Source organism: Lodderomyces beijingensis (assembly GCF_963989305.1).
Source record: "Lodderomyces beijingensis strain CBS 14171 genome assembly, chromosome: 1".
Classification (NCBI taxonomy): Eukaryota; Fungi; Ascomycota; class Pichiomycetes; order Serinales; family Debaryomycetaceae; genus Lodderomyces; species Lodderomyces beijingensis.
This window is the reverse complement of record NC_089970.1, coordinates 1,941,496-1,963,197: the sequence shown is the minus strand read 5'-3', so window position 1 is coordinate 1,963,197 and position 21,702 is coordinate 1,941,496. Positions and strand designations below refer to the sequence as shown.

The 21,702-nt window shown below is 43.4% G+C and overlaps 6 protein-coding genes across 6 annotated transcripts; 1 reads left to right on the top strand and 5 right to left on the bottom strand. All coding sequences in view use genetic code 12, as the record gives it.

The window, feature by feature from the left end:
- Positions 1-492: 492 nt before the first annotated feature.
- Positions 493-4,242, bottom strand: LODBEIA_P07930 (uncharacterized protein; the record flags this gene model as incomplete). The annotated part of the gene is made up of 1 exon (XM_066976752.1): positions 493-4,242. One exon carries the CDS (start codon positions 4,240-4,242, stop codon positions 493-495), a length of 3,750 nt encoding a protein of 1,249 aa, XP_066827731.1.
- A 990-nt stretch (positions 4,243-5,232) lies between these two features.
- Positions 5,233-10,062, bottom strand: LODBEIA_P07920 (uncharacterized protein; the record flags this gene model as incomplete). The annotated part of the gene is made up of 1 exon (XM_066976751.1): positions 5,233-10,062. The coding sequence occupies one exon, from the start codon at positions 10,060-10,062 to the stop codon at positions 5,233-5,235; it is 4,830 nt and encodes a 1,609-aa protein (XP_066827730.1).
- Positions 10,063-11,525: 1,463 nt separating this feature from the next.
- Positions 11,526-12,041, bottom strand: LODBEIA_P07910 (uncharacterized protein; the record flags this gene model as incomplete). Its single annotated transcript, XM_066976750.1, has 1 exon — positions 11,526-12,041. The coding sequence occupies one exon, from the start codon at positions 12,039-12,041 to the stop codon at positions 11,526-11,528; it is 516 nt and encodes a 171-aa protein (XP_066827729.1).
- Positions 12,042-15,032: 2,991 nt separating this feature from the next.
- On the bottom strand, positions 15,033-18,827 carry LODBEIA_P07900 (uncharacterized protein; the record flags this gene model as incomplete). Its single annotated transcript, XM_066976749.1, has 1 exon — positions 15,033-18,827. The coding sequence occupies one exon, from the start codon at positions 18,825-18,827 to the stop codon at positions 15,033-15,035; it is 3,795 nt and encodes a 1,264-aa protein (XP_066827728.1).
- A 506-nt stretch (positions 18,828-19,333) lies between these two features.
- On the top strand, positions 19,334-20,152 carry LODBEIA_P07890 (uncharacterized protein; the record flags this gene model as incomplete). Its single annotated transcript, XM_066976747.1, has 1 exon — positions 19,334-20,152. The coding sequence occupies one exon, from the start codon at positions 19,334-19,336 to the stop codon at positions 20,150-20,152; it is 819 nt and encodes a 272-aa protein (XP_066827727.1).
- Positions 20,153-20,197: 45 nt separating this feature from the next.
- On the bottom strand, positions 20,198-21,484 carry LODBEIA_P07880 (uncharacterized protein; the record flags this gene model as incomplete). Its single annotated transcript, XM_066976746.1, has 1 exon — positions 20,198-21,484. The coding sequence occupies one exon, from the start codon at positions 21,482-21,484 to the stop codon at positions 20,198-20,200; it is 1,287 nt and encodes a 428-aa protein (XP_066827726.1).
- Positions 21,485-21,702: the final 218 nt, after the last annotated feature.

The window sequence follows — 21,702 nt, the reverse complement described above, 5'->3', positions numbered from 1 at the left end:
ACAACTAATGGCAATTCTTTCTTTATTGATTCAAGGTGTGGTTTATTGAGGTTTTTTGATTACCTGCCTTGATGGAGCCGAGATGGAAAGCCGCTTAAAAAAATATAGTTCAGGAAAGGAAACACAGCGCGCGAGATGCGAAATAAAGGCATCAGCGTTGCCTCTGGCGTTGCCTCTTGCGTTGCCATTGGCATTGGCATTGACGAGTCGGTCTAGAACACGTTCATTTGTGGGTACATATGGGATTATAGGAGTTTATAATGATTTAATAATTTTTCTTTTTCAAGGCTATATTTTGGGATTTCACAGCTGGCAACTTGGCGGTTGTAGATGCAACGAATATAAAACATTTCTTCATATATTTAATGTATTATTTTATTTAATTTTAGTTCCTTTTTTTCTAATTTCCTTGTTCGAGCTTTATGTATCAAAGTCTATCTACGCTCTTTAGGTTCCTTCTTTTTTTTTATATATATTTCTTCGGTATTTCCCTCAGCTAGATCCAGAATACGAGCCGTCATTATCGTAAACGTCAATCAATTTTTCATTGTTTGAAGGGTCCCACACCGCTGAGGGAACCGTCAAATTCCTACCGTCCAGGCTCATGTAAGGACCAGGTCTTGGGAAGCCGGTGCCATTTTCACCGAGACCAGCAAGACCGTTGTCTTGCTCGATTCTGCGCTCCCGTTCCCAATCTCTCCATCTTCTCATCTTGATCTTTGATGAATCGAAATTACCCTCGTTAGCTCCATGGTCTCCTTTACCTTCACCGGCAACGGTTCTTGTTCCACCCCAACTGAAATCATCAAACTTCCAATATGCGTACGATGGCAAGACAAAATTCCAAATTGGCAAGGCAAACAAGTAAATGACAAAGTAGATGAGGTAGGATAAGGACGAAACGGTAATCACAATAAGACAACCAGGTAGACCAAAGATGACTGCCAAAAGAACCAACGACATCACGGGCGTTGGCTTGGAAATGATGGCAACGATAATCACGTAAATGGTGAACGAAATAGCGGCCGGCAAAACTAGCGTACCCACCAACTCAATGAAAATGACAAACTGCATCGAAAAGCAAAAAGTGCCGCACAAGTCATTCACAAGCACCAACTCCAACAAATTGTGCACCGTGGAGTTGATCCATCTACGACGTTGCGACAAAAGCACCTTGAACTTATCGGGCACAACCGTCTTACAAGCGGCCTTGGGAATGAAAATCTGCTTTCTCTTGGGAAAAGTTCTCAACATCAACGAGGAAAGATATCTGTCCTCACCCAACAAGAGCAAATTCTTCTTGTGCAATGTGTCAACGACATTATCCGAGTATCTTTCCACAATGTCCGGGTTGGCCAAGATTGGAACCCAGTAACCATCGGATCCTTTTGGCGCTTTGATTCTGTACATACAGAAACAACCAGGCAAACAGGTGACACCACCGAAAATCGACTCAAACGCCTTGGCTTGGTGGTGGGATATATAATATTCAAACACTTGAATAGCGGTAACCCATGTTTGCGCCTTGTTTGAAATCTTGGTCTCTCCGCACAATCCCATAACCAGGGGATCCTTGACCATCTCAGCAACCATGTGGGTCAACGAGTCAGGGTAAACTTTGGTGTCGGCATCCACCATTAGCACGATTTCGTAAAACTCAGCCATCAATCCAGTAACTCTCCATATCGACTGCATCACTTCAAATTCCAAACTTGTCATTCTTTCATCAAACACAATCTTTTGCAAAAAAGACATCAAAATGATTTGCGAGTCACGCTTACCTCTATTTCCTGGTTTGGGCAAGTTGGCCTCTTCGGGCGTGCCGCACTTGACAATGGTAATCATGGGAACTCGTTGCTGTTTTTCCGGTGGGATAGTGTCATCGTTGTAGTTGTAGAAACCGGCATAGACTTTGGCCATGTTATGACGCTTGCTTCCCTGAGCAACTGCCACATAGGAGTGTGGCTCAACGTCTTCCCTGGGCACAGCCAAATCAGACATCATATCCAAGACAATTTCAGGAGTGGTTCTATCATTCCCGGAACCTTTGATCAAACCATCGCATACAACAAGGATCAACTTGTGGGAGTTTGGGAAATCGGTGGTGGCGATGGAGTCCAACGTAGTACGTATACCATCTTCATCTTCAGAATAACAGGTCACCAAAGTTATAGTGTGCGCTAATGGGAATCCAAAAGGTTGATATTCGACTGGTGGCTGCGGAACGATATCGGGATGGATAATCTCGGGAGACAAGCCGTGGACAACAGCATTTTGATCTTCAAGATTCTCAAATGGATTATAAGTGGTAACGGGTCGGTTCAAGACATCCGTCGACGAGCCTTGCTCATTCATATATATGGTTGATTGCTTAACACCATTCTTGCCCGACACCGTTTGCGTTTGCGTTTTTCTTCCGTATCCATTGCGTCCCAATAACGCGGCTTGCGTCGACATGGTTGTGTATTTAAAAGTCTTTGAAAGCGCGCTGGGGTTGTCGTAGTATTGCGATAAATCGGCATTTGGTCCAAGTGAAAGCTTTTGAGATCTGTGGAAAACACTCTGTCTGTTGGTCTTTGCGGTTTTGTACTTGGCCCTGGCTTTTGGCGGTACCGTTTTGATTTGAGTGCCAGCCGACTTGTCATTGTCAACCCAATTCTCAATGGCCTTGTTTCTCGCAGCCATGCTCTTGTTGTCGTATTCGGTGGCACCCTGTTTTCTAGAAGTGACCCACCTGAACCAACAGGCCATGATGAACTTGACAACAACAACCGACAAGATGAAAACCAACGAAACAATCAACACAATTCTCGATGCAATACAGCCAATGGTATCGGAGTCAATGACTCCCACCTTGATAATCTCGGTCAAGCATCTAGCCGCTTGACGTTCGCCCGGGTTAGTCAACACCATCGAGATATCCAACCCTTGATACGTTGGGTCATCGCGCAACTTGTCAAACAAGTCCGGGTAGGTGACATCATCCCTCAGGATCCAATTGACCAAATTCAAGTCCAAGACATTGCCTGAATAAACAACCAAGTTTCTTGAGGAGTTTCGAATGTCATCCCAAGTAAAATAAACATCGCCGGTTACTTTTAAATTATAATAGGCTCTACGGGCAACTTCACTGGTGTGACAAGCCCAACCGCTATAATAGGCTTCGGTATTGTTGACTTGGTCTGAACCATCTTGGTTAAAGACACGACAGGGCATATACCATGCCAATTCGTTATCTGCATTATAGGGGATCGTACAGTTGTCTCTTGGCAAGATCAAACCTTTACAGTTTCCATTGACATTTTGAAACAAGAATGAAGCATCTTTGCCACCAGCATTGATTGGCGGATACAAAATATTGGAGCCAGCACCAATGCCAGCAGCTGCCGGGTGTTGCGACGACGTCAAGTCAAAGGATCTACCATTGATGATCAAATAACCTTGATTGACCTCGTTGATCCTAGTTCGAATTCTTTCCTGCGAGCAAACCGTCTTGGTGAAACCAAACGTCAAATAAGCGACAAATGCACCAATGTAGAGGATACACGAGATCAATCCGATTTTTTCTCTCCACGCAAATTGACGATCCTTAGTTCGAAGTCCAAATAGTTTCAATAAAGGAGGTGGAGCCCAAAACGTTATCGCATAACAATAGACTTTCCAGAAATAAATATCGTGCTTCTTGTCTTGCTTCTTATTTTTTTTCCTGTTTTTCGTTCCCTGTACCTGTGGTCTAGGTAAGCCGTTGGAGATCACATTACCTCTCGAGGCGCCGCCTAGCTCATCATTCAAGCCAAACACTTCTCTACCTCCCTTGAGTTGTTGGTTCTCGTTATCAGTGCCCGGCGAAGTATTGTGGATATCCATGAGCGGGATCCCTTCAATGTCCATGTCAATGTCGTCATCTGCACGCGTTTGATGCGCCAAGTTGCTTTGCTGATGCGGCTGGTAATTATGCGAGGGGCTCTGTACTGATCTCGCCGCGGTGTATGCGCTCAAGTTTGTTCTTGAGCGACTAAGATCATTCGAGCCTCGCGGATCAGCCGAGGACGAAACTTGCACTTTGATGTGATCCGACTCCTGGCTTGCAACCTGCGTGTAGTGGTACCTGGGGTTGTTTGGATTTAGCCTCGACCGCTCCGGTCTCACGAGGGACTTCTTTCGGCCCACGCCGTCTCCCGTCTCGGGGTCAAACTCCCTGTATCCTCTATTGGGACTATCGGAGCTTCTATTGTAGGACATCTTGACGCGACGCGACTGCCACTATATGAAACGCAAGGATTCGCTGGCGCTGGTGGATGTATGTGGCTTGGGCTAGGGAAAAAGCTTCCATGCAACCAAATGTATCAAAATAAATTCGTCTCTGGTGGAGTTAAGCGAATGACTATTTGGTTGTAAAAAAACAAAAAACCAAAAAAAAAAAAAAAAAAAAAAAGAGGATTGGGACGTGTGTGGATGGAAATGCAAGTAGGTAAATCTGGTGAGATCTACTGTAGGTGTAGCTAGTAGCCAGTAGCAGCTAGTAGGAGTATGTGGTTGTTTCCTGGAGGGAAAAGAAGAAGAGGAGGAGGTGGTGGTGGGCAGATCAGAAAGAAAGGAGAAAAAAGCGTGTGGGTGGTGACGGTGGTGGTAAAAGTTGTGGTGGGTGCTCTTGCGTGTATCATGTTTTTTTTCTGTGCCTCTATAAACTACCAATGTAGAAACCGGGCGGTGGTGGCTGACAGGTATACAGTGGTAATATAAGAGAGAGAGGAAGAGAGCAGAGTCCAACAACAACAAGGCAAGGCCCGAGATCCGCCACTTCTGCTTGCATTCTCAACAGCTGGCGGGATAGACGTGTTCTTCTTCTTGTTCTTCTTGCTGCGCTTCTTTCTCAAGGCGGACTCTCTGGTTGTGTTGTTTCTCGCTTCTTTTCCCACGAGGCTTTTTTTTTGTTTTTTGACGTGCCAATGGTCTCGCGAAAGGAGTCAAATTTGGCACCAACAACACGCCAGCGCCTCTAACTTCTTCCCCCCCCTCTCTCTCGCAGTCTCCCACGGTCCCTTGGCTCCCCCGTTTCCTGGTTCCAGCCCAGTTACGCGAGGCGGAAACAAGAAGGCTCGGTGTTCTTCATTCTTCTTGCAGCGGAAGCGAGTCTGAACTTGTCCCCAGGCTTCCATATATGTTCCATCTCAAATGTACATTGCTACTAAAAATACAACAAGAGAGAGAGAGAAAAAAAAGGAGTGCGATTTACGACACACCCTTTTTGATCAAGATTTGGGAAAGCACGTGACCCATGCCGGCAACTTTCTTTGCATGAGGGATCAATTCAATCAACAATTGGTTCATCTTTTTGGAAAGATGGACGTTTGGTAGCGAGATTTCCTTGAGGCTGTCCAACATCTCAAGAATCAACCTCAATTCTTGGAGTTGGATCATGGGTAATGGGCGGCGCACGACGAGTTTCAAATCGGCAATGGTTCTCCGCAAGGCAAAGCATATTCTTCTGAGGAGGTATACTTCGGCAACCGGTTTGTAGCTAGTCGGATGCGTCAGAAACTCGTATAGTTCCTTGAGGCAGTTGATTCTGATCTTGCTGTTGGGGAAAACGTGCAACGGCTCAGTGGTTCCGAAAAACTGGTGGAGGCTAAAGGTGGTCAATTGCTCAATAGCTTCGTGGTTATCCTTGACATTGCTCAAGATTAGATTTTTTTCAACTTCATTCAAATCGTACAAGTAGGATGTGTTGTAGATTTCTTCCAAAAACTCCAACACAAACGCGGGATTCTCGGTCTTGACCAACTGAGGCACAACAACTTTTTTCAATTGCAAATACTGTTCAATCTTGCATGCTTCATCAGATGCTGCCAAAAACTCGCCATCTTCATTCCTCAAGGTGAGTGTCAAGCTCTTGGTTATCAAGTTTAAAAGCTCGACACTTGGATCCAGCTCTCTTTTCAAGAGCGATTCAATAATCCGTAGCAACAAGTTCTGACTTCGTTGCCAAAGTGCCTGCGAACCTAAACTTTCTTCATTCACTATTCTTTTTTGGCCTCCTGCTTTATTCTCAACTATTTCATGTAGTGCCTTCATTGTTCTCACCAAGTTTTTTTCATTGTCAAGCAACTTTACATAACCGTATCTTTTCAACTTGTCGTCCAAAAGTAACAACGCGTGAAAACTCACTGCAGTAAAAGTGGGGATCTTGTAGTTTTTCTTAACAACGGGGTTATTCTGTAGTTTCTGGTCGATGCGAGCCTTGACTCCAAATGGATACACGATAATATTGGTCAACAATTGTGCAATAGCAGCTTGTATTTGCGAATCGTCCACTTCAACCTCACGGATGTTATCCAAGATCGCTGCTTGAAGCTTGGAAGGTTTCACATCGTCCAATTGCGAAAGTGGAATCACTGGATATCTTGCGGTTTTATTGAACAAATCTGAAATGATATCAACTTGCTCAATGGTCAAGTTGGGCTCCAATTGACGATACAACGGTTGGAAAACTTTCATGTGCAGCACAACAGACTCTTGGTACTCGGGATTCACCAAATCATACTCAACCGGGACTCTGCTCCACAAGTTGAACAAGAGGTCAGTCACTTGCAGGTTCGATGAAATCAGAATCGGTGCTCGAAGCAAATCCTGCAATGCCCCAAACACAATCAAGTTGACTTCAATCAAATTGAAATTGATCAATGTTTGCATATAATCAACATAAATTTGCCACTTGGCCACCACGTTGCTGTCCACAGCCACGGTAAAGTATTTCCTGTACATGGTGGTGAATCCCTCCAACAACAACCTCAAAGTTTCCAGCCATTCTTTGGAATACAGATTTGGACATATACTCACCACATTAGGTATAGCAATTTCGTAAATAATGCTCCAATTCTGTTTCAATATTGGCCCATGAGCATCAATAATTTGGAAAAAAGTATGGATGGCCCCCTCTCTCACTTGTGCTCGCTGCATTTCTTCCTTGGATAGTTTGGCCAAGCATAACAAGAGGTACAAGTCGAGGGAGAAATATGAGGCGTAGCATTCGTCCTGAGCGTCGATAAACTCCACAAGTTCCCCTTCCAGTTTCCAATTTGCAATCGATTCAATGTTCCTATCCTCGCTGAACGAGTCAAGTCTCGATCGAAAGCAATCGCTCACGAGCCAAAAGTAGCTCACCGCGCTAAAGGAAATGTTGAGGTCGTTTGTTTGGCGAGCAAAATTCACGAGTGTGTCAACTAAAAATTTCAATTGTTGAATCGGTAATGTTGACAAGAATTCATCCAATATCAATTTGAGAGTATCAAAAGAATGCTCAAGCAATAGCTGAAACTTGTCCTTCAAGTGACTCTGGTGAATGTCCCCTGCTCCCTTGAATGGAGTATTGAGAATGTCAAACACTTGTTTCCAGGAACTTTGATAATGAGAATCATACTTTTCAATTAAACGGTGAAGCGTCTTCAATATCATCAAATGAATCTCCGTCTCGCAGTTGAGCATCAACAACTCCCCAGCGATTCCTTGGCCAAACAACTCTTGCAAACAGAGGTTCAAACTTTTCAACGTCTTGACGGATGTCTGCTCGATTATTGCATCTGTCTTGGCATTAAAGCCTCTTTCTGCCATGACCTCAACTACTTTGCCATATGCTGTCGCGGCAAATAACCTCATGCTTGTGCTCAAGTTTCTATTAGAACTGAGTTTGGTAAAATATGCCGATACAATTTCCCAATTTGTATCATCTTCAATGATGAACCGCACTGGGTTGAGTTCAGTGACTTTAGAAATTGTAGATAAAGGGAAAGATTTGTTGTAAGGGCATTGCTTCAATCCAAACTTGCCAACTTCGTCAGAGTTGTCAGAGTTGTCGCTAAATGCAGCATCCGAAAGCTCAATGAAGCAAAGAAGCAAATCCTTGAATGCATCGGGCGGAATTTCTGCGATGCTATCAAAAAGCTTGCGATAAGAAACTTCAATAACCTCAAAATCTGCAGCATTTAACTGCGGCGAGACTCCAGCTTGCTGACTGTTTTTCAGAAACCCGCTAAAGCTGTCTGCACCTTCCAAAAAATATGCTGCCCACTGGAGAGTGATCCAAATAACCGACCACGAACGACCCAATGTTGATCCTAGAGAGGATGCCAAACTCAACAACACCCGCAAACACTGTACCTGTCTAGGGTTCAAATTTCTTGGCCTTAAAGCCGCCGCCTGGGAAGCAGAAGCCAGGTTTTCATTATTGTTGTTGTCGGCTGTTGAGTTCTGTATAGTAGCGCTGATAGTATCGACCAACGATCCGCCAATCGCCATCAATTGCTTTCTCTGCTCTTCTAAAAGAGAACCAGATTCCTCTCCTTTTTCTTTTTCTTTTTCTTTTTCTATTTCCATTTCTTTTTGTTTTTCATCATATTCTCCTTGTTGTTGTTGTTGTTGTTGTTGTTCGTGTTGTTGAATCAGCTTCCTGCTCACATTTTCAATCACGGTTTTGGAAAGAACCACAAGGAGCTTATCCCTCAAGGAATCTATACCTAGCAAACCCAACGTATGTGTAAATCTTTGGAAGGACTTCAACAAAACCTGGAATATGGAGTTGTCAGTCGATGTGTAAAGAAGCTGCAGGTAAAGTAACGACACCTCTGAAGCTGTTGACTCCATAATCGCGTTGATAAAATCGACATCTGATTCTATATCGTTGGCCTTTTCGCCCGCTGCTGAAAGTGAAGTGACGAAATCAGACACGCCGACGGAAAATGACACCAAGATTTCAAAAATCAAGTATATCGGGTAGGTACTGGGGATTGTCGCTGGAGGATCTGATTTGTCAAGGTGGTCCAATATGGGCGTTTTCAAGCTCGAATTTTCTCGAGAAATGTGCATTATCCGTGTTGAGAATGAAGAACCAGATTGTTGTTCTGACAAAGCGCGAGGTGGCCGCACTATATCGTCCCTTAGGGGATTTATATCCTGTAGATACGAATCGAGAATCGTGAATAGCTCTCGCAAGACGTCCTTTTTTAGGTTATCGTGATCATAAGTTTGAAAAATGGATTTGATGGCACCAAAATCATGGAACAAGTTTTTGTACATCTCCAACACGAGAATCTTTTCCCATCTGGGTCGAAGTTCTTCGTCTTCTTCATTGTCGAGTAAGATATGGTTAAGGAACGAGATGATAATCTCGATTTCAATCTTTAGATTCTGCAACTGTGAACTCAACAAGATTTGTATGATTCTCAAAACACGAACAATCAACGCATAGCTTTTGCTCTGGGAGTCGAGCATCTTCAACAAAGACGGTACAATCTCCACACGTAGCAAATAAGCCAACTCTTGGTGCGTTTGGAAAAGCTTTTCGTGGCCATGGAGTAAGTTTTCACAAATGTCCAACGCTGAAAGAACCTTGATGTGCGTCAGCGATTTCATATAGGTGGGTCTGTTGTTGGTTATTATCCGCCCAAGGTCGGCGAGGATCAAATACGCTTCGTATGAAGACTGGTCAACTTCAATGATTTCATCGCTATCCACCTCGACCTTGCAATCACGCTGGCCTTGTGAATTGGCTGCTCTTTCAAACACATCGGAAAAGAGCTGCTGCAACGTGGCCGATGCTGCATTCATTACAATTGGAGACCTATTGCTGGAGGTCAAATTCGAGCAAATGTCAATCAAGTCTATAATGAGGCTCCCCGTTAGGTCATTGGCGTAGTTTGAAAATAGCGGCAAGCACTGCAAAATCTTCAATTGGATGTCAACAGCCAAATGTGATGATTCTGCAAACGATTTCATCACCAGTTGCAAATTTGCACTGGGGATGAACCGAAGTAACAAAAGCCGATTGATGATTGGAAGGGCAATATTGTTTAGCTTTACGTTGCCCGTATCGCAGGCGGATGTTAAACTGTGACTTGTGGCCTTTTGCGTGTCTGCATCCTGGATCTCGGCCAATGGTGTTGTTGGCTTGTAATGTTTCAAGAGTTTGATAGCCTCGTCGACAGAATGCCTCACGTCCGGGTGTCGCTTCTTGGAGTCAGATGCGAGTGAGTTTAAGTCTGCAAGTAATTGCGAGACATGACTCATAGTAGAATGTGTATTGCAAGAATGGGGTTTGGGTATGGGTCTGGTCAAGGCTTTTGGGCTTAGCTTTTAAGCATGAGTTGGCTTCTCCATTATGGTGGAACTCGAAGAAGAAATCGCGGAGGGAAAAGGTGTACGCACGTGACCATCACGAGAGGCTCAAGCCTGAAACAAAGAAATGAAAAAATCAAAAAAGAGTCTGCCCCGTGAATTCACACCACAAGGTCAAAACTGATTTTCTTGAGTAACTATTTGGTTGGCGCAACAGTTTATAAGACAGTGTCGTTTGCTGTAGGAATACGAGGGAATTGGTTTGACAAATTGGGGCCTCGTGTAGCAATCCACTTGGCCATGCGTTGTAGCTGGTTGGTTTACACAAACCCGATTTGCAGCCATATTTTGCAACATCATCCTGATCTCATGAATGTACTACGGGAGTAGCCTGTAAAGAGACAAATCCAAATGAAAATTTATCAAAAATAGCTCACGCTTTAATCTCATGGCAACAACTGCCTGAGCATTGCCAGCACGAGGCATTGTAGAGAAACCAATAATAGCAAGGCTTCAACATCACTCCGTGGATCTGATGAACTCCTTCGAAAAAATATCGTAGTGGGGACTCGAATGGAGCAGTATGAACTCCGAAAATACATTTGTTGACCATGCATAGTTATAGCCTAGGCTGCAGGTAGCATCAAAACGCAGGAGTCTAGTACTTTTCTGGAGAGTACATCAAAGACTTGGTCCGTCTACGAATCCCTAAGCACACACGCACAATCAAAATGCGCAAATCTGCAACCGTAAAGAAGGATATTTAAAAAACGAATTTTGCTATTTCTACAAATTGCCCCCCCCCCCCCCCCCCTTAGCTCCTCCTGTTGACGTCCTGCTTTAAGTTGCACCCTTATGCGCGTACTCTCACGCCGAAAAGCTCACTGTTCTTTACATGTAAAGCTATCTGGTCTCGGTAAAATAATAGCCATTTTCCTCAACTCTGATAGGCAAAGAGTTTCATCTACTACGATGGATGTGTACACTCCAAAAATCTGCAGACGTCTAGTCTAATGGATGTCAACCATTCCGGAGCCTCTAGCTGTGGGGGAGTAAAAAGATGTGCCAGATAAAAAAAAAGGAGGGATATTGGAGCAGCAAGTGCCGCAGGTACTAGAGTTAATTGAGGAAAGTGGTGCGTAAAGACTCCTTCTAGAAGCAAAATGAGACCACCAATCTTTGGTTATGTAGAACTCTTTGAAAAATTCCGCCTTCACTTTGTACGGCACGCTGCCAACTAGTTCTTTCCTTCATCAGGAAGGTATTCCTGTAATCCTCTATTATCAAAGAGACATCACAAGGACATCAGTACTTTTTATTTACGTTACACATATACTAGAATTTTCAACAAAACATTACCAATTAATCACCAATGAAAACAAAAGCTACCGGCTGACACGGGCCCCTCTCGCTTTTTACTTGAGCTTGCTTAATCCTCTAGCCAAGGTCAATCCGTAGACACCAAGGGAAGCAATCGAGACCAAATTGACCAAAGTACTCAAACCGTGCCATCTGCCAAACTGCTTGTTCAAAGCAGCCATTTCGTCACTAGGTTCGCCATTCTCTTTCTTATCCTTGTTAATACTAGTCAACTTGTTTCTCTCATCTTTAAGTACGCTGCATTTAGGTTCAAAGACAAACAAATTTAAAATACCGCCAAGGGATGAAGCAACAAGTGTGCCAACACTGAAAGGACAAAAAGCCAACGGAGTCAATAATCCCACAATTAGTGGCGCACCAATTTGAAACTTGAAGTAGCAAGGAAACACCTTGGATTGGACCTTGCTGAACTCCTCCCTGCTGAGTTCCTTGAAGATCAAGGGGGAAACAACAAACGAGTAGAATGCCGTGCCTCCAAAGGTCAAGGAGTAGAATAGGAAGTGGTAGGGAACTTTGGTGTTCAAGCCTAATTGATTGATTATGCAAGACATAACTGTGGGTTGATTAACGTACAAGTCTCAATTGAGTGATGAACTAATGAGGTGGAGGTGGAGGTGAGTCTAAGGTTGGGAAAGTTTGGTTGGAGGTTTTATTTCACCAAGGGATGTGTGATCTCTCTATCTCTCTGTCTCTCTGTCTCTGGACCCACGATCAGCTGTTGTGCTACTCTGCAGGAACACTCCGGGTTGTCTCACTTTTTCCCGCGTCACGTGACCTGTGTCGTAAATGTGAATCAGAAGTCGCGACAATAATTTCCATAGCACTTGGTTTACACCATATGGTCTATATGGTATCCCCCCTCGACTGCGAAAAGGTTGAACATACCGTCGAGGCTGAAAAGGGCCAGTAAACTGATGTCTGCGAGGCTTTTTTTTCTTTTCCTGTTCCTTTTTCTAGGGAAGGTGCCAATTCTTTCTCAACCTCTGCTTTTCTTTGTGCGTTGCTGTTTATAAACGAGCTGCGCTAGCTTTAGTAAAATTGTATCGACATTAGATCTTGTTTCCAGAGTTAAAGCTGAGTTAGAAGAAGACCCCCTTGAACAATTTTAAGTTCGTAATAGCTACAAGCTGGTCCGTCGGCTAGGATTGCTAGGCCTAATGATGGAGCATGAGACGATGCAGTTTACTGTCAATCTTCCGCAAAGGGTACAATTCCCATCGCACGATTAGCTAGCATTTACACATGAAAAGTCAGCGTGCTTTGCATCTTGCTGTGTTCCAGGTGTTTCAATGAGTCTAAATCAATGTCCATTTCAAACTCTTGTATTCTTTAAATGGAACTGTATTTCGGTGTACTGCCAATCGCCACCATTGAAAACCTTTTCAAAGTGTCAACCTCAAAAAATATGAAAAAGCCGACAAAAAAATTTCTTAATCTGGTGAAGGTCTATCTTTGCAACAAATCGTTACATTTCTGGATTGGAATTGGACTAGCGGAGGCTCTCAGTTTTTTTTTTTTTTTTTTTTTTTGCAATACGACTGCAAAATTTTTTTTTCAATCTTGTGTAATGAAGTACATTTTTTTTTGCAGCCAAACAGGAGAAACAGTTTAAAATAGAGACTCGAAAGACATGAATACTCCAAAGATTCAAGAAAAAACAAAACAAATTGTCAACAGTTTAAAAAGAATTGTCAATATAATAGAGACATTGAAAAAAAAAAAAGTTTTTATGAACGACAAACATCACACGAGTCATCGAACCATATGGATTAAGAGGCAGCCAGGTCTCACCCTTCTACTTCCGCGCCACAAATAGAAATTGAACAAGAACAATCAACGCAGCTTTTCAATTGTATAAATCGTGCTCATAGCCAGTCAAATGTGTGCGAGTGTAGCATATGCCACATGCGGTTAAATAGGGACCAAGCTCACAGAGTACCAAAAACCTCGAGTCACGATTGTCAGTATGATTCAAAAGGAGGGGAGAGAAACAAAAAAAGGGGGGGGGAACAAACTTTCGGTGAACGGAGGAATCAAAACCGGCAAAGTAGGTGCTGGTCCAAATCACATGGATCGAGACGTAATTAACTTTTCAATGCAAAATGCAACACCGTCTAATCTAATCGAACCAGGTGAACCTACTTGGTGTACTCAGACCTCGAGGGGATCTTATTTCCGCTCTCTATTATGGGCTCGAATAAAAATTATGGTTGTGTACTAGACGAAAAGGAAAATTGTGGTTGGAGAGCTTTCCCAGGAGGCAATGTTTTCTATATATATGTATAAATTCATGTGAATCTTTCCCCTTCAGCATTCACGTCTCTAGACGGAAAAAAGAAAGGAGGTCAAGACAGGCTTAATGAAATCGAACGCTGACATCACGGTTGAACAGTTGTTGAATTCCTGTTTTTTATGTGGAGAATATTTTGCATCCGATGCGGGTCTAGAGACACACATGGATAAAGCCCATGCAAACAGAAAACATTAGAGAGTGAGAGCGAGATCGAAAGAGTGAGAAGAGTGAATGACGTCTGGGTTAACCAGATAACCTTTAGGCGGAATGAGTCTCAAGCTGATATATACATACCAGCAATCCTTGATCGATGGTGGGTGATTACCAATTTAGCTGTCGTCTGGAAACATTCGCCTTTGTTTGTATATTTGATATCATCTATAAATCTTTGTCATAAATTTCGATCTCTCTGTAAGTCATCATCATGACAACGTTACCATCTATTCTACTCCCTACAACACTATGAGCAACAAGCTAACGACGAAAGCTTAATTTCAACAAAACCATGCTTATGACCTCTCCTAGACGAAAGGAAAATGGTTACTCAGCAGAGGCCATCTAGTATATATAAATAACCTTGAAAGTCATTCCTTCCAACACGGACTTCCTCCCTTCTACAACCCACTTCTGCACCAAATAAAGAAAAAAAAATGAGCAAATCTTCAACAAAACATGCTTGTTATTTATGCAACAAGACGTTTGCAAACAGACAGAAATACGATGAACATATCGACAAAGCACACGCCATCTACTACAAATGATGCAATAAGTTAGGAAAGGTAACTGGAAGTTTCGAAGAAAAAAAGAATGTGGCTACGTCAAGACTACCTATGGAGGAAAGGTTTTTTTTTTTTTTTGTTTCTTCGTTTAGTTGTGCAAGTATAAATACGGCAAAAATTCAAACAAAAATCAATGGAGAGTATGAATTTGAGCTACTTGTCAAATTTTTTCCTTTTCTTCTTTAATTTATTTTTGAACGTTTTTGGTCTTCACGGTTCGTTGTCTAAGGGGTATAGGAGTGGTCAGGTGAGGGCAAGATTATGGTTAAAAGACGAGGGGGGGGGGGGGGGAGGTGGAAATCGCTTAAGGGGTAAAAAGGGAATAAGGAGTATTCTTTCGTTTAAAGTCCACGGATAATCCTTTCTTTACCTGGAACTTGTTACGAAGAAAATATAAAGCTATGCATTTTTTTCTTTCTTATTATATCTATAGGTTTATGCATAAATAGTCGGTGGTTACATGCATTTAATCATAAGCAATCAATCATGGCGTAGATATTGGCTAGGGCCAGTTTTTTCACCGAGTCGTCATACTTGACAATGTCCTTTTCCATGGATTGAATTCGATCGTCGCCGTACCAGACGCAATCACTCTCAAGTCCAAGGCTCAAGCCATCTTGTTCGCTCTTGGAGATTGTGTTTTTCAAGTTTGATACTTTTTCAAACTTCATAGCGGCAATTTCGGCATTCTCGACGATATCTTTAGCAATTCCACACATCAAAGCAACATTCATACCAAATGAACCCGGCGCTGTGCCGTTCTCCAATTTATACAAGAATGTAATCTCTCTTGACTTTTGATCAACAACGATGGCCATTCTTAGCGGTTTGATTTGTGGGTGCGTTTTAAACGCTGCTCCCAAGCTGTTGTAGTGGGTGGCAAAGAATCCAATAGATTGGATATGGGTAGCTAGATGATGCAACACCGACTCGGCAACGGCAAAGCCGTCGCTACTAGAGCCACCTCTTCCTAGCTCGTCCAAAATGACCAAGGATTTGGGCGTAGCGTTACTCAAGATCTTTTTCGTTTCCGACAACTCAACAAAAAAAGTCGATTTGCCCTGCATGATATTGTCATTGGCACCAAGCCTAGTCATAATTTTATCAACAGGGGTCAACTTGGCCAGCTCAGCTGGAATGTAGCATCCAATTTGACATAAAATCACTGCAAGCGACGTGGTTCTCATCACCGTGGACTTGCCCGCGGCATTGGCACCAGTCAACAATCCAAAGCTGGGTTCATCACCACCACCGAGCTTGATATCGTTGGGAATAAACTCTTTGGTGCCAACAAAGCATGGGTGTCTCAACTCTTTAAAGTCAACTACTCCACGATCACTCTCAATAAACTCGGGTCGGCATGACGGGTACCCAATTGTTTCTGAGACTTTCGTCAATGCGAGTATACAATCAATGTTGGCGATGGAGGTGATTGCATCCATCCACGTCTTGTGGTGGACATTGAACTTGTCATACATCCTCAACTTCAAAGTGTCGCAAACCAGCTTGTGGGTTTCTTTTTGTTCCATAAGTTTCCTTGCCAAGCGCTTGACTTCAGGCGACCAATACCTCTTGACTTTTGAGGTGGCCCCCATAGTTTCCCAAGTTTTCGGAACCTTTGTGGCAACCCTTGTGGGCATCTCGATTAAAAAGATTTCCTTGCCCGAGTCACGGAATTGTATCTCCTGGGACTTGTAAGTGCGTTTGTACTCCTTCAAGTGTTGATGCAACTGGGCCTCAATGTCATCGATTACCGCCTGCGATTCATCGAATTTTGCATCCGTGCCCTTGGCGGGAATAATGATGTCCAACTTGGCTTCCTCACGATTAAACGCGTCTTCCCACTCACCAATGTGACAGCTCATATCCCGAGGGAAAGCTTTTAAATACTTGTACAACACACCACACTCGACATTTGCAAATTCAGCCAATTGGGTCAGAAACTTGGCGATATTTTCAAAGCTCTCCACCACCCGAAGAAAATCCCGGAATCTGAGCGTTTTGCCATGCACTCGGGCAATTAACCGTTCCAAGTCTGGTATGTTTGACAAGGATGCATTGAGTATACTTTTCAATTCCTCTCCGTCTCCCATCAAATAGTCTATAGAGTCATACCTGGCGTTTATTTCGTCAATGTTCATCAACGGGTGAAGAATCCATTTCTTCAAATGGCGCTTACCAAATGGAGTAGTTGCTTGGTTTACCAATTTAAACAACGTCCCTTGGTCGCCACCGTCGTAGTTGTTGCTGAGGATTTCCAAATTGTTCAAAGAAACACCATCGAGGATCATGTGTTTGCTCTCATTCATGGAGATCTGGTATTGTTTTATATTGCCAATGCTCATGACACCATTGTCGATTTTCAAAGACTTTAAATAGGATAGCAACCCACCAAAAGCGTTGAATGCAACTTGATGGTTTTCTTTAAACTGTAACAACACTGGAGGGTAACAGGAAACGTCATCCAAATCCTTAGCCTCGTAGTATTTTGACTTGACCAAGTGCTCAAAGGCAAGTTCCGCATCCCAAAACTCCGTAATTGGGTTGAGCTGGTTCCAGATCTGGTGGTTTGAATGAGCACTAAATTTCAAAATCTTTGTAGCAATCGCGCAAAGGTTTCCCTTTTCACAAATGACTTCTTTCGGTTTGACTTGAGTGATTAAAGTGTCGAGCTTTGTGCACTCTGCGTCATCAATCAATTCGATCAAATTCACTTCCGACGTTGCAGTGTCAACAAATGCCACACCAAAAATTTTCCCGCCGTCGACAAGATGGGATTCCTTAATACTCAAGCAATACGTGGACATGTCGTCGGTGATCATATCCAAATTTGTCAAGGTTCCAGCAGTTAAAACGCCGGTTAGTTCTCTCTTGATAATTTTCTCCTCTTTAATTCCACCACCACCACCAGCACTGCCATTTCTCATTTCTTTAGCCAACATGGATTCCTTTTGATCGACTTTGGCCACTCTATAGCCATGGCTTATAAACTCTTTTGCCCAATATTCAAACGACATCTCGGGTATACCGGCCAATTTCATGTTGGCTCTCCCACCGCCAGCGATTTTCAAATCAAATTTCGTAGAGGCAATCATGGCATCATTTTCATACAACTCGTAGAATTTGCCCTTTTTGAAAAAGACAACAGTGTCCCACATTTGCGACTTGATTTCCCAATACTGTTTTTCAAACGCGGTAAACTTTGACCAAGCCGATTGCGGGATATAAAGAGTTCGCGGGTCGTATTCCGGGTGGTCGGGAGTCCTCTTTTCAGCGTCCTTGATATTCACCAACCACTGATATCGCTCTTCGTTTTCCTTGGCAAAGTTCCTCTTGGCAGGAGTGAGCGGCTTGGACGAGAACAGCTGCTTGGGTTTGTAGTCAGTCATTGCATCATAGGATGACGATGCGCTGAATTTTTCTGAAATTTGGCTCGTGCTTCTGCTGCTGCCGCCACTGGAGCTAGACTCGGGCAACTTCTCGTTTACCAAGACCTTGGCGGGTTTCATTTTCTTTCTTTTTGGCTTCACTATGATGTCCTTATCGTCAGCATCGTCGTCATCTGGTTCCGATCCCTGGTCATCATCAACGACAAAATCGCTCATGTTATCGTCGTTGTCGTCATCATCATCACCATCTTCAGCACTTGAGGAGTCTTGCGGTTTGAAGTCAACTTCGTCGTTGTCATCACTTTCGCTGGGTCCAATTTTTCTCCTCCTCCGTTTTCTCGTGCCACTGACTACTTGATCCTCGTCGTCTTCATCGTCATCGGCATCTGACTCTGCATAGTTGACCTTTTTACTTGAGCGTCGGCTCAATAAAGGACTAGAGTTTAAATTAGATGTCTTTTCTTTCAATGGAGTATTCTCAACAGCGTCCGTGTCCCGCCCGTTGGTAGCTCTAGCTGCCGATTTAAACTTTTCCGGGCTCGGTTCCTGGGGAGAAGTCATGCTTGACGAGTAGGAATGGTCCGGTTCAGAACCAGATCCCAGTCCTTCGTTCATCAGCGTATCCATCTCCTTGTCACTGGTCAACTTCAGCTGAAAAGAGGATGATCTAGCCCCCAATGGAGACGAGAATGGCACATTTCCGCGTTTTTGTTCTTGTAACTTAACCGTCACGTCCTGATGTGATGGTTGATTGTTGGCCGCCACGGGCTTGAAGAATGACATCAACGATGATTGCTGCTGCTTCTTCCTCCCATCTGACGACTTTTGCCGCTGACTTGCAGAGACTGCCCTCTTTGGAGTAGCTGAAGTAGCCATTGCTGCCTAATTTGAACTGTAAGAGAAGGGAAAGAAAGGAAAGGCAAAAAGGAAGAAGAAAAAAGTGAACAGACTAGATGATAATTTTGTTCTTTGACATTGGCACTGGTATTGGTATTGATATAAAGAGTACCAGGTAAAGGGGTAAAAACCCTCATAATAACAAAGCGGCTTTGCGCAAAGTCGCGTCTTTGTTTTTATTAGTGAGAAAAGAAAGAATTCGTGTCATGTCGTGTCGTGTCGTGTCGTGTCAAGACAGGTTGCGACAGGTCCAGTCACGTGCCGCAGCGTGTCGTGTCGTGTCGCAAAGGTTTTCCAGCGGGCTACTATGTTCAGTTGCGACATTGATTTGCTACTCTCATAGTCAATATTATTATTCTCCAGCCGAGGCCTTTTCTTTTTTTTTCTCCTTTCTCCTTTTTGCAACCATAAATAATCCGTGCAATTAAACCCACATTTTGGCATTTAGCTAGCACCAAGTACTGGCCAACTAATACTTATAGACGATGCTATGGTTACTATTGCTCAAAACCGCACTTGTATTTTTGTTTTGCGCTGTTGCTCTGGCAGTCACCCCCAAAAAGACCGGGGAAGAGAGACCCATATTCAAAATATCTTCCTCGACTCATCAGCGAGCATTAATTGGTGATATGCTACAGAAGGTAGCCGATAAAATAACAAATAAGCCATCCAATTTATCCAAATTTAGAGCATGGAGCACCAGCAGTGGTGCTGGTGGTGTCAAAGGTGGTGGTGGTGGCGGGCAGTCTCGAATGGCGGATGATAAATTGTGTTTGGATAATTCCAATATCAAATACTTCATCAGAACAATAAAACTCACTGATCAGATTTACGATGCAAGTGAATGCAGAATCAATTTGAACCCACGAATGCAGTCGATACTTCAGCCAACGTTCAATATCCATAATCTAATCTTGAGAGACAATGACACGATACAGACCCAATTGAAGTATGTCTTGGTTGACGAGTTTAACAGGTACAAGCAATTTCAAGATTACAAATTCAATGATTTTGAGAATCTCAATTACGATTTAAACTGTTTGATTGACTACCAGGAATTGATGCAAGTTGAGTTTAAAGAGACCGTGATTGAGGTTGGTTTAGAAAGAAGAATCGAAGTTGACCCGTCGTGCGATTTCAACAGACTAAACGGCAAGTTCACAGGCACATCCGTTGATTATGTATCGGCTTTTGTCCCTTTGAATGGTACATTCTTTTGCAAAAAGGGCAAGAGCTCGAGTTGCAATCGACAAATTGCCGAATCAAAACATTCCAGGTATAAGCTACCGGATGTTTACGTGTGATTTTGACTTTGACCTTGTTCTTGTAGTTGTTATTGGATGGGAATTTTATTCTTTAATTGGATGCGCTTTATTGAGATGAAATTTGACAATTTCGATGGCAGCAACAGAATCCTCGGCACTATCATGCTCTCCCATTTGAATATTCTTGCTTAGATATTTGAAAGCCAAGTCCTTCAATCTCCATCGAAACGTAGGTGTGGCTTCGTGTCTCGGATAGAGCACCGAGGTATCAATAATCTTCTTGTGGATCAACCTCATTGCGTTCATGTCGTTTTCCAACCCGTGGCCAATGAGAATTGTCTCTTTGTCCATCACAGTACCAAGCTGCTGCATGGCTTGGTTAAAGCTAACGAATTCCTTGTCGATTTTAGAAATTCCCGAATACCTCGTGTTGAAATCGACAACTTCACCAAAGGGAAGCACGTAGATGTCAAGCACCGTCTTTAGCGAGAAATAGTCAACCGCGGTGATTCGCATGAGCTCAAACCCTTTGGTAGTGAAGCCCATCTCACAATCAATCCCTAGTGCATCGAATTCTCCTCCAGATTGGAACATCTCACTGGTATGGAAATATGGTAGCACCTGGTGCTTCTGTTCCGGCTTGTCTAGCTGGAAAACATGATGCTCAGCTTCGTCACAAGTCTTTTGGTCGTCCTGGGAAGCGTTGCAACAGTCATAATACCTCATCTTTGTGCCCTCCCTCTTTCGTAATTTCCCGTGATGGAATTTACACGTGGTTGGTTCCAACTGCCGGGAAACGTTAAACTCAGTTCCACATCGCCGACACTCCCTGGTTAAAGAGGAAGATTCTTTTTCAACTTGAGCTCGAGGTATCTCCATCACATAGCCAAACTTTTGTAACGTCTTTTCGGCGAGAACCATAGACAGCAAAAGGCTCATTTCTTGCAGTCTCGGACGCGTCTTTGCTCCTGCTTTCGAACCAACTTTTTCAGGGTGCTGGAGCTTATACACTTGATTCCGCAAACTTTGCGCATAAGTTCGAAAATTGCAATTACGCGCTATTTCGTATTCAATCTCCACTGCTTGCGCCCTGGGCGTGGGGTTGCTTGGATCTTTCTTGATCAAGATTGCAGCAATGTGTTCAATGTGCTTCTTCCTCTCTGGGATAGGAGCTGGCATCGTCGGCACCGTCTTGGGTAAGATGTACTTGATATCTTTGGAGTCATTATCCTCGTCCTTTCCTGCTGACTCTGGTTTATGCCTTTTTCTTGACTGGTAGTCTTCTACTCGACTGCGCTTTTCTCCAGTTTCTTTTCCATTCTTTGAAGACGGGATTGGTTTTCCATCAATGTTTTCCAAGTTTTTAAACATCTAGTAGAAACTAGTTTAACATGTAGACGCAAGTTATCAGTCTTGGGGGGAGGAGGTTTGGTTGGCGTATGTGTATGTGTCTGTGTGTGGTAGAGTACTCGGTGGTGTTGCTGCTAAAGAAATACATCTCTGCGCACACGAGAGTATTACTGGTGCAAATAAAAAGAGGTACATTCAGGACCCAAATTTTCACCACTTGGGTTCATGCAAAAACTGAG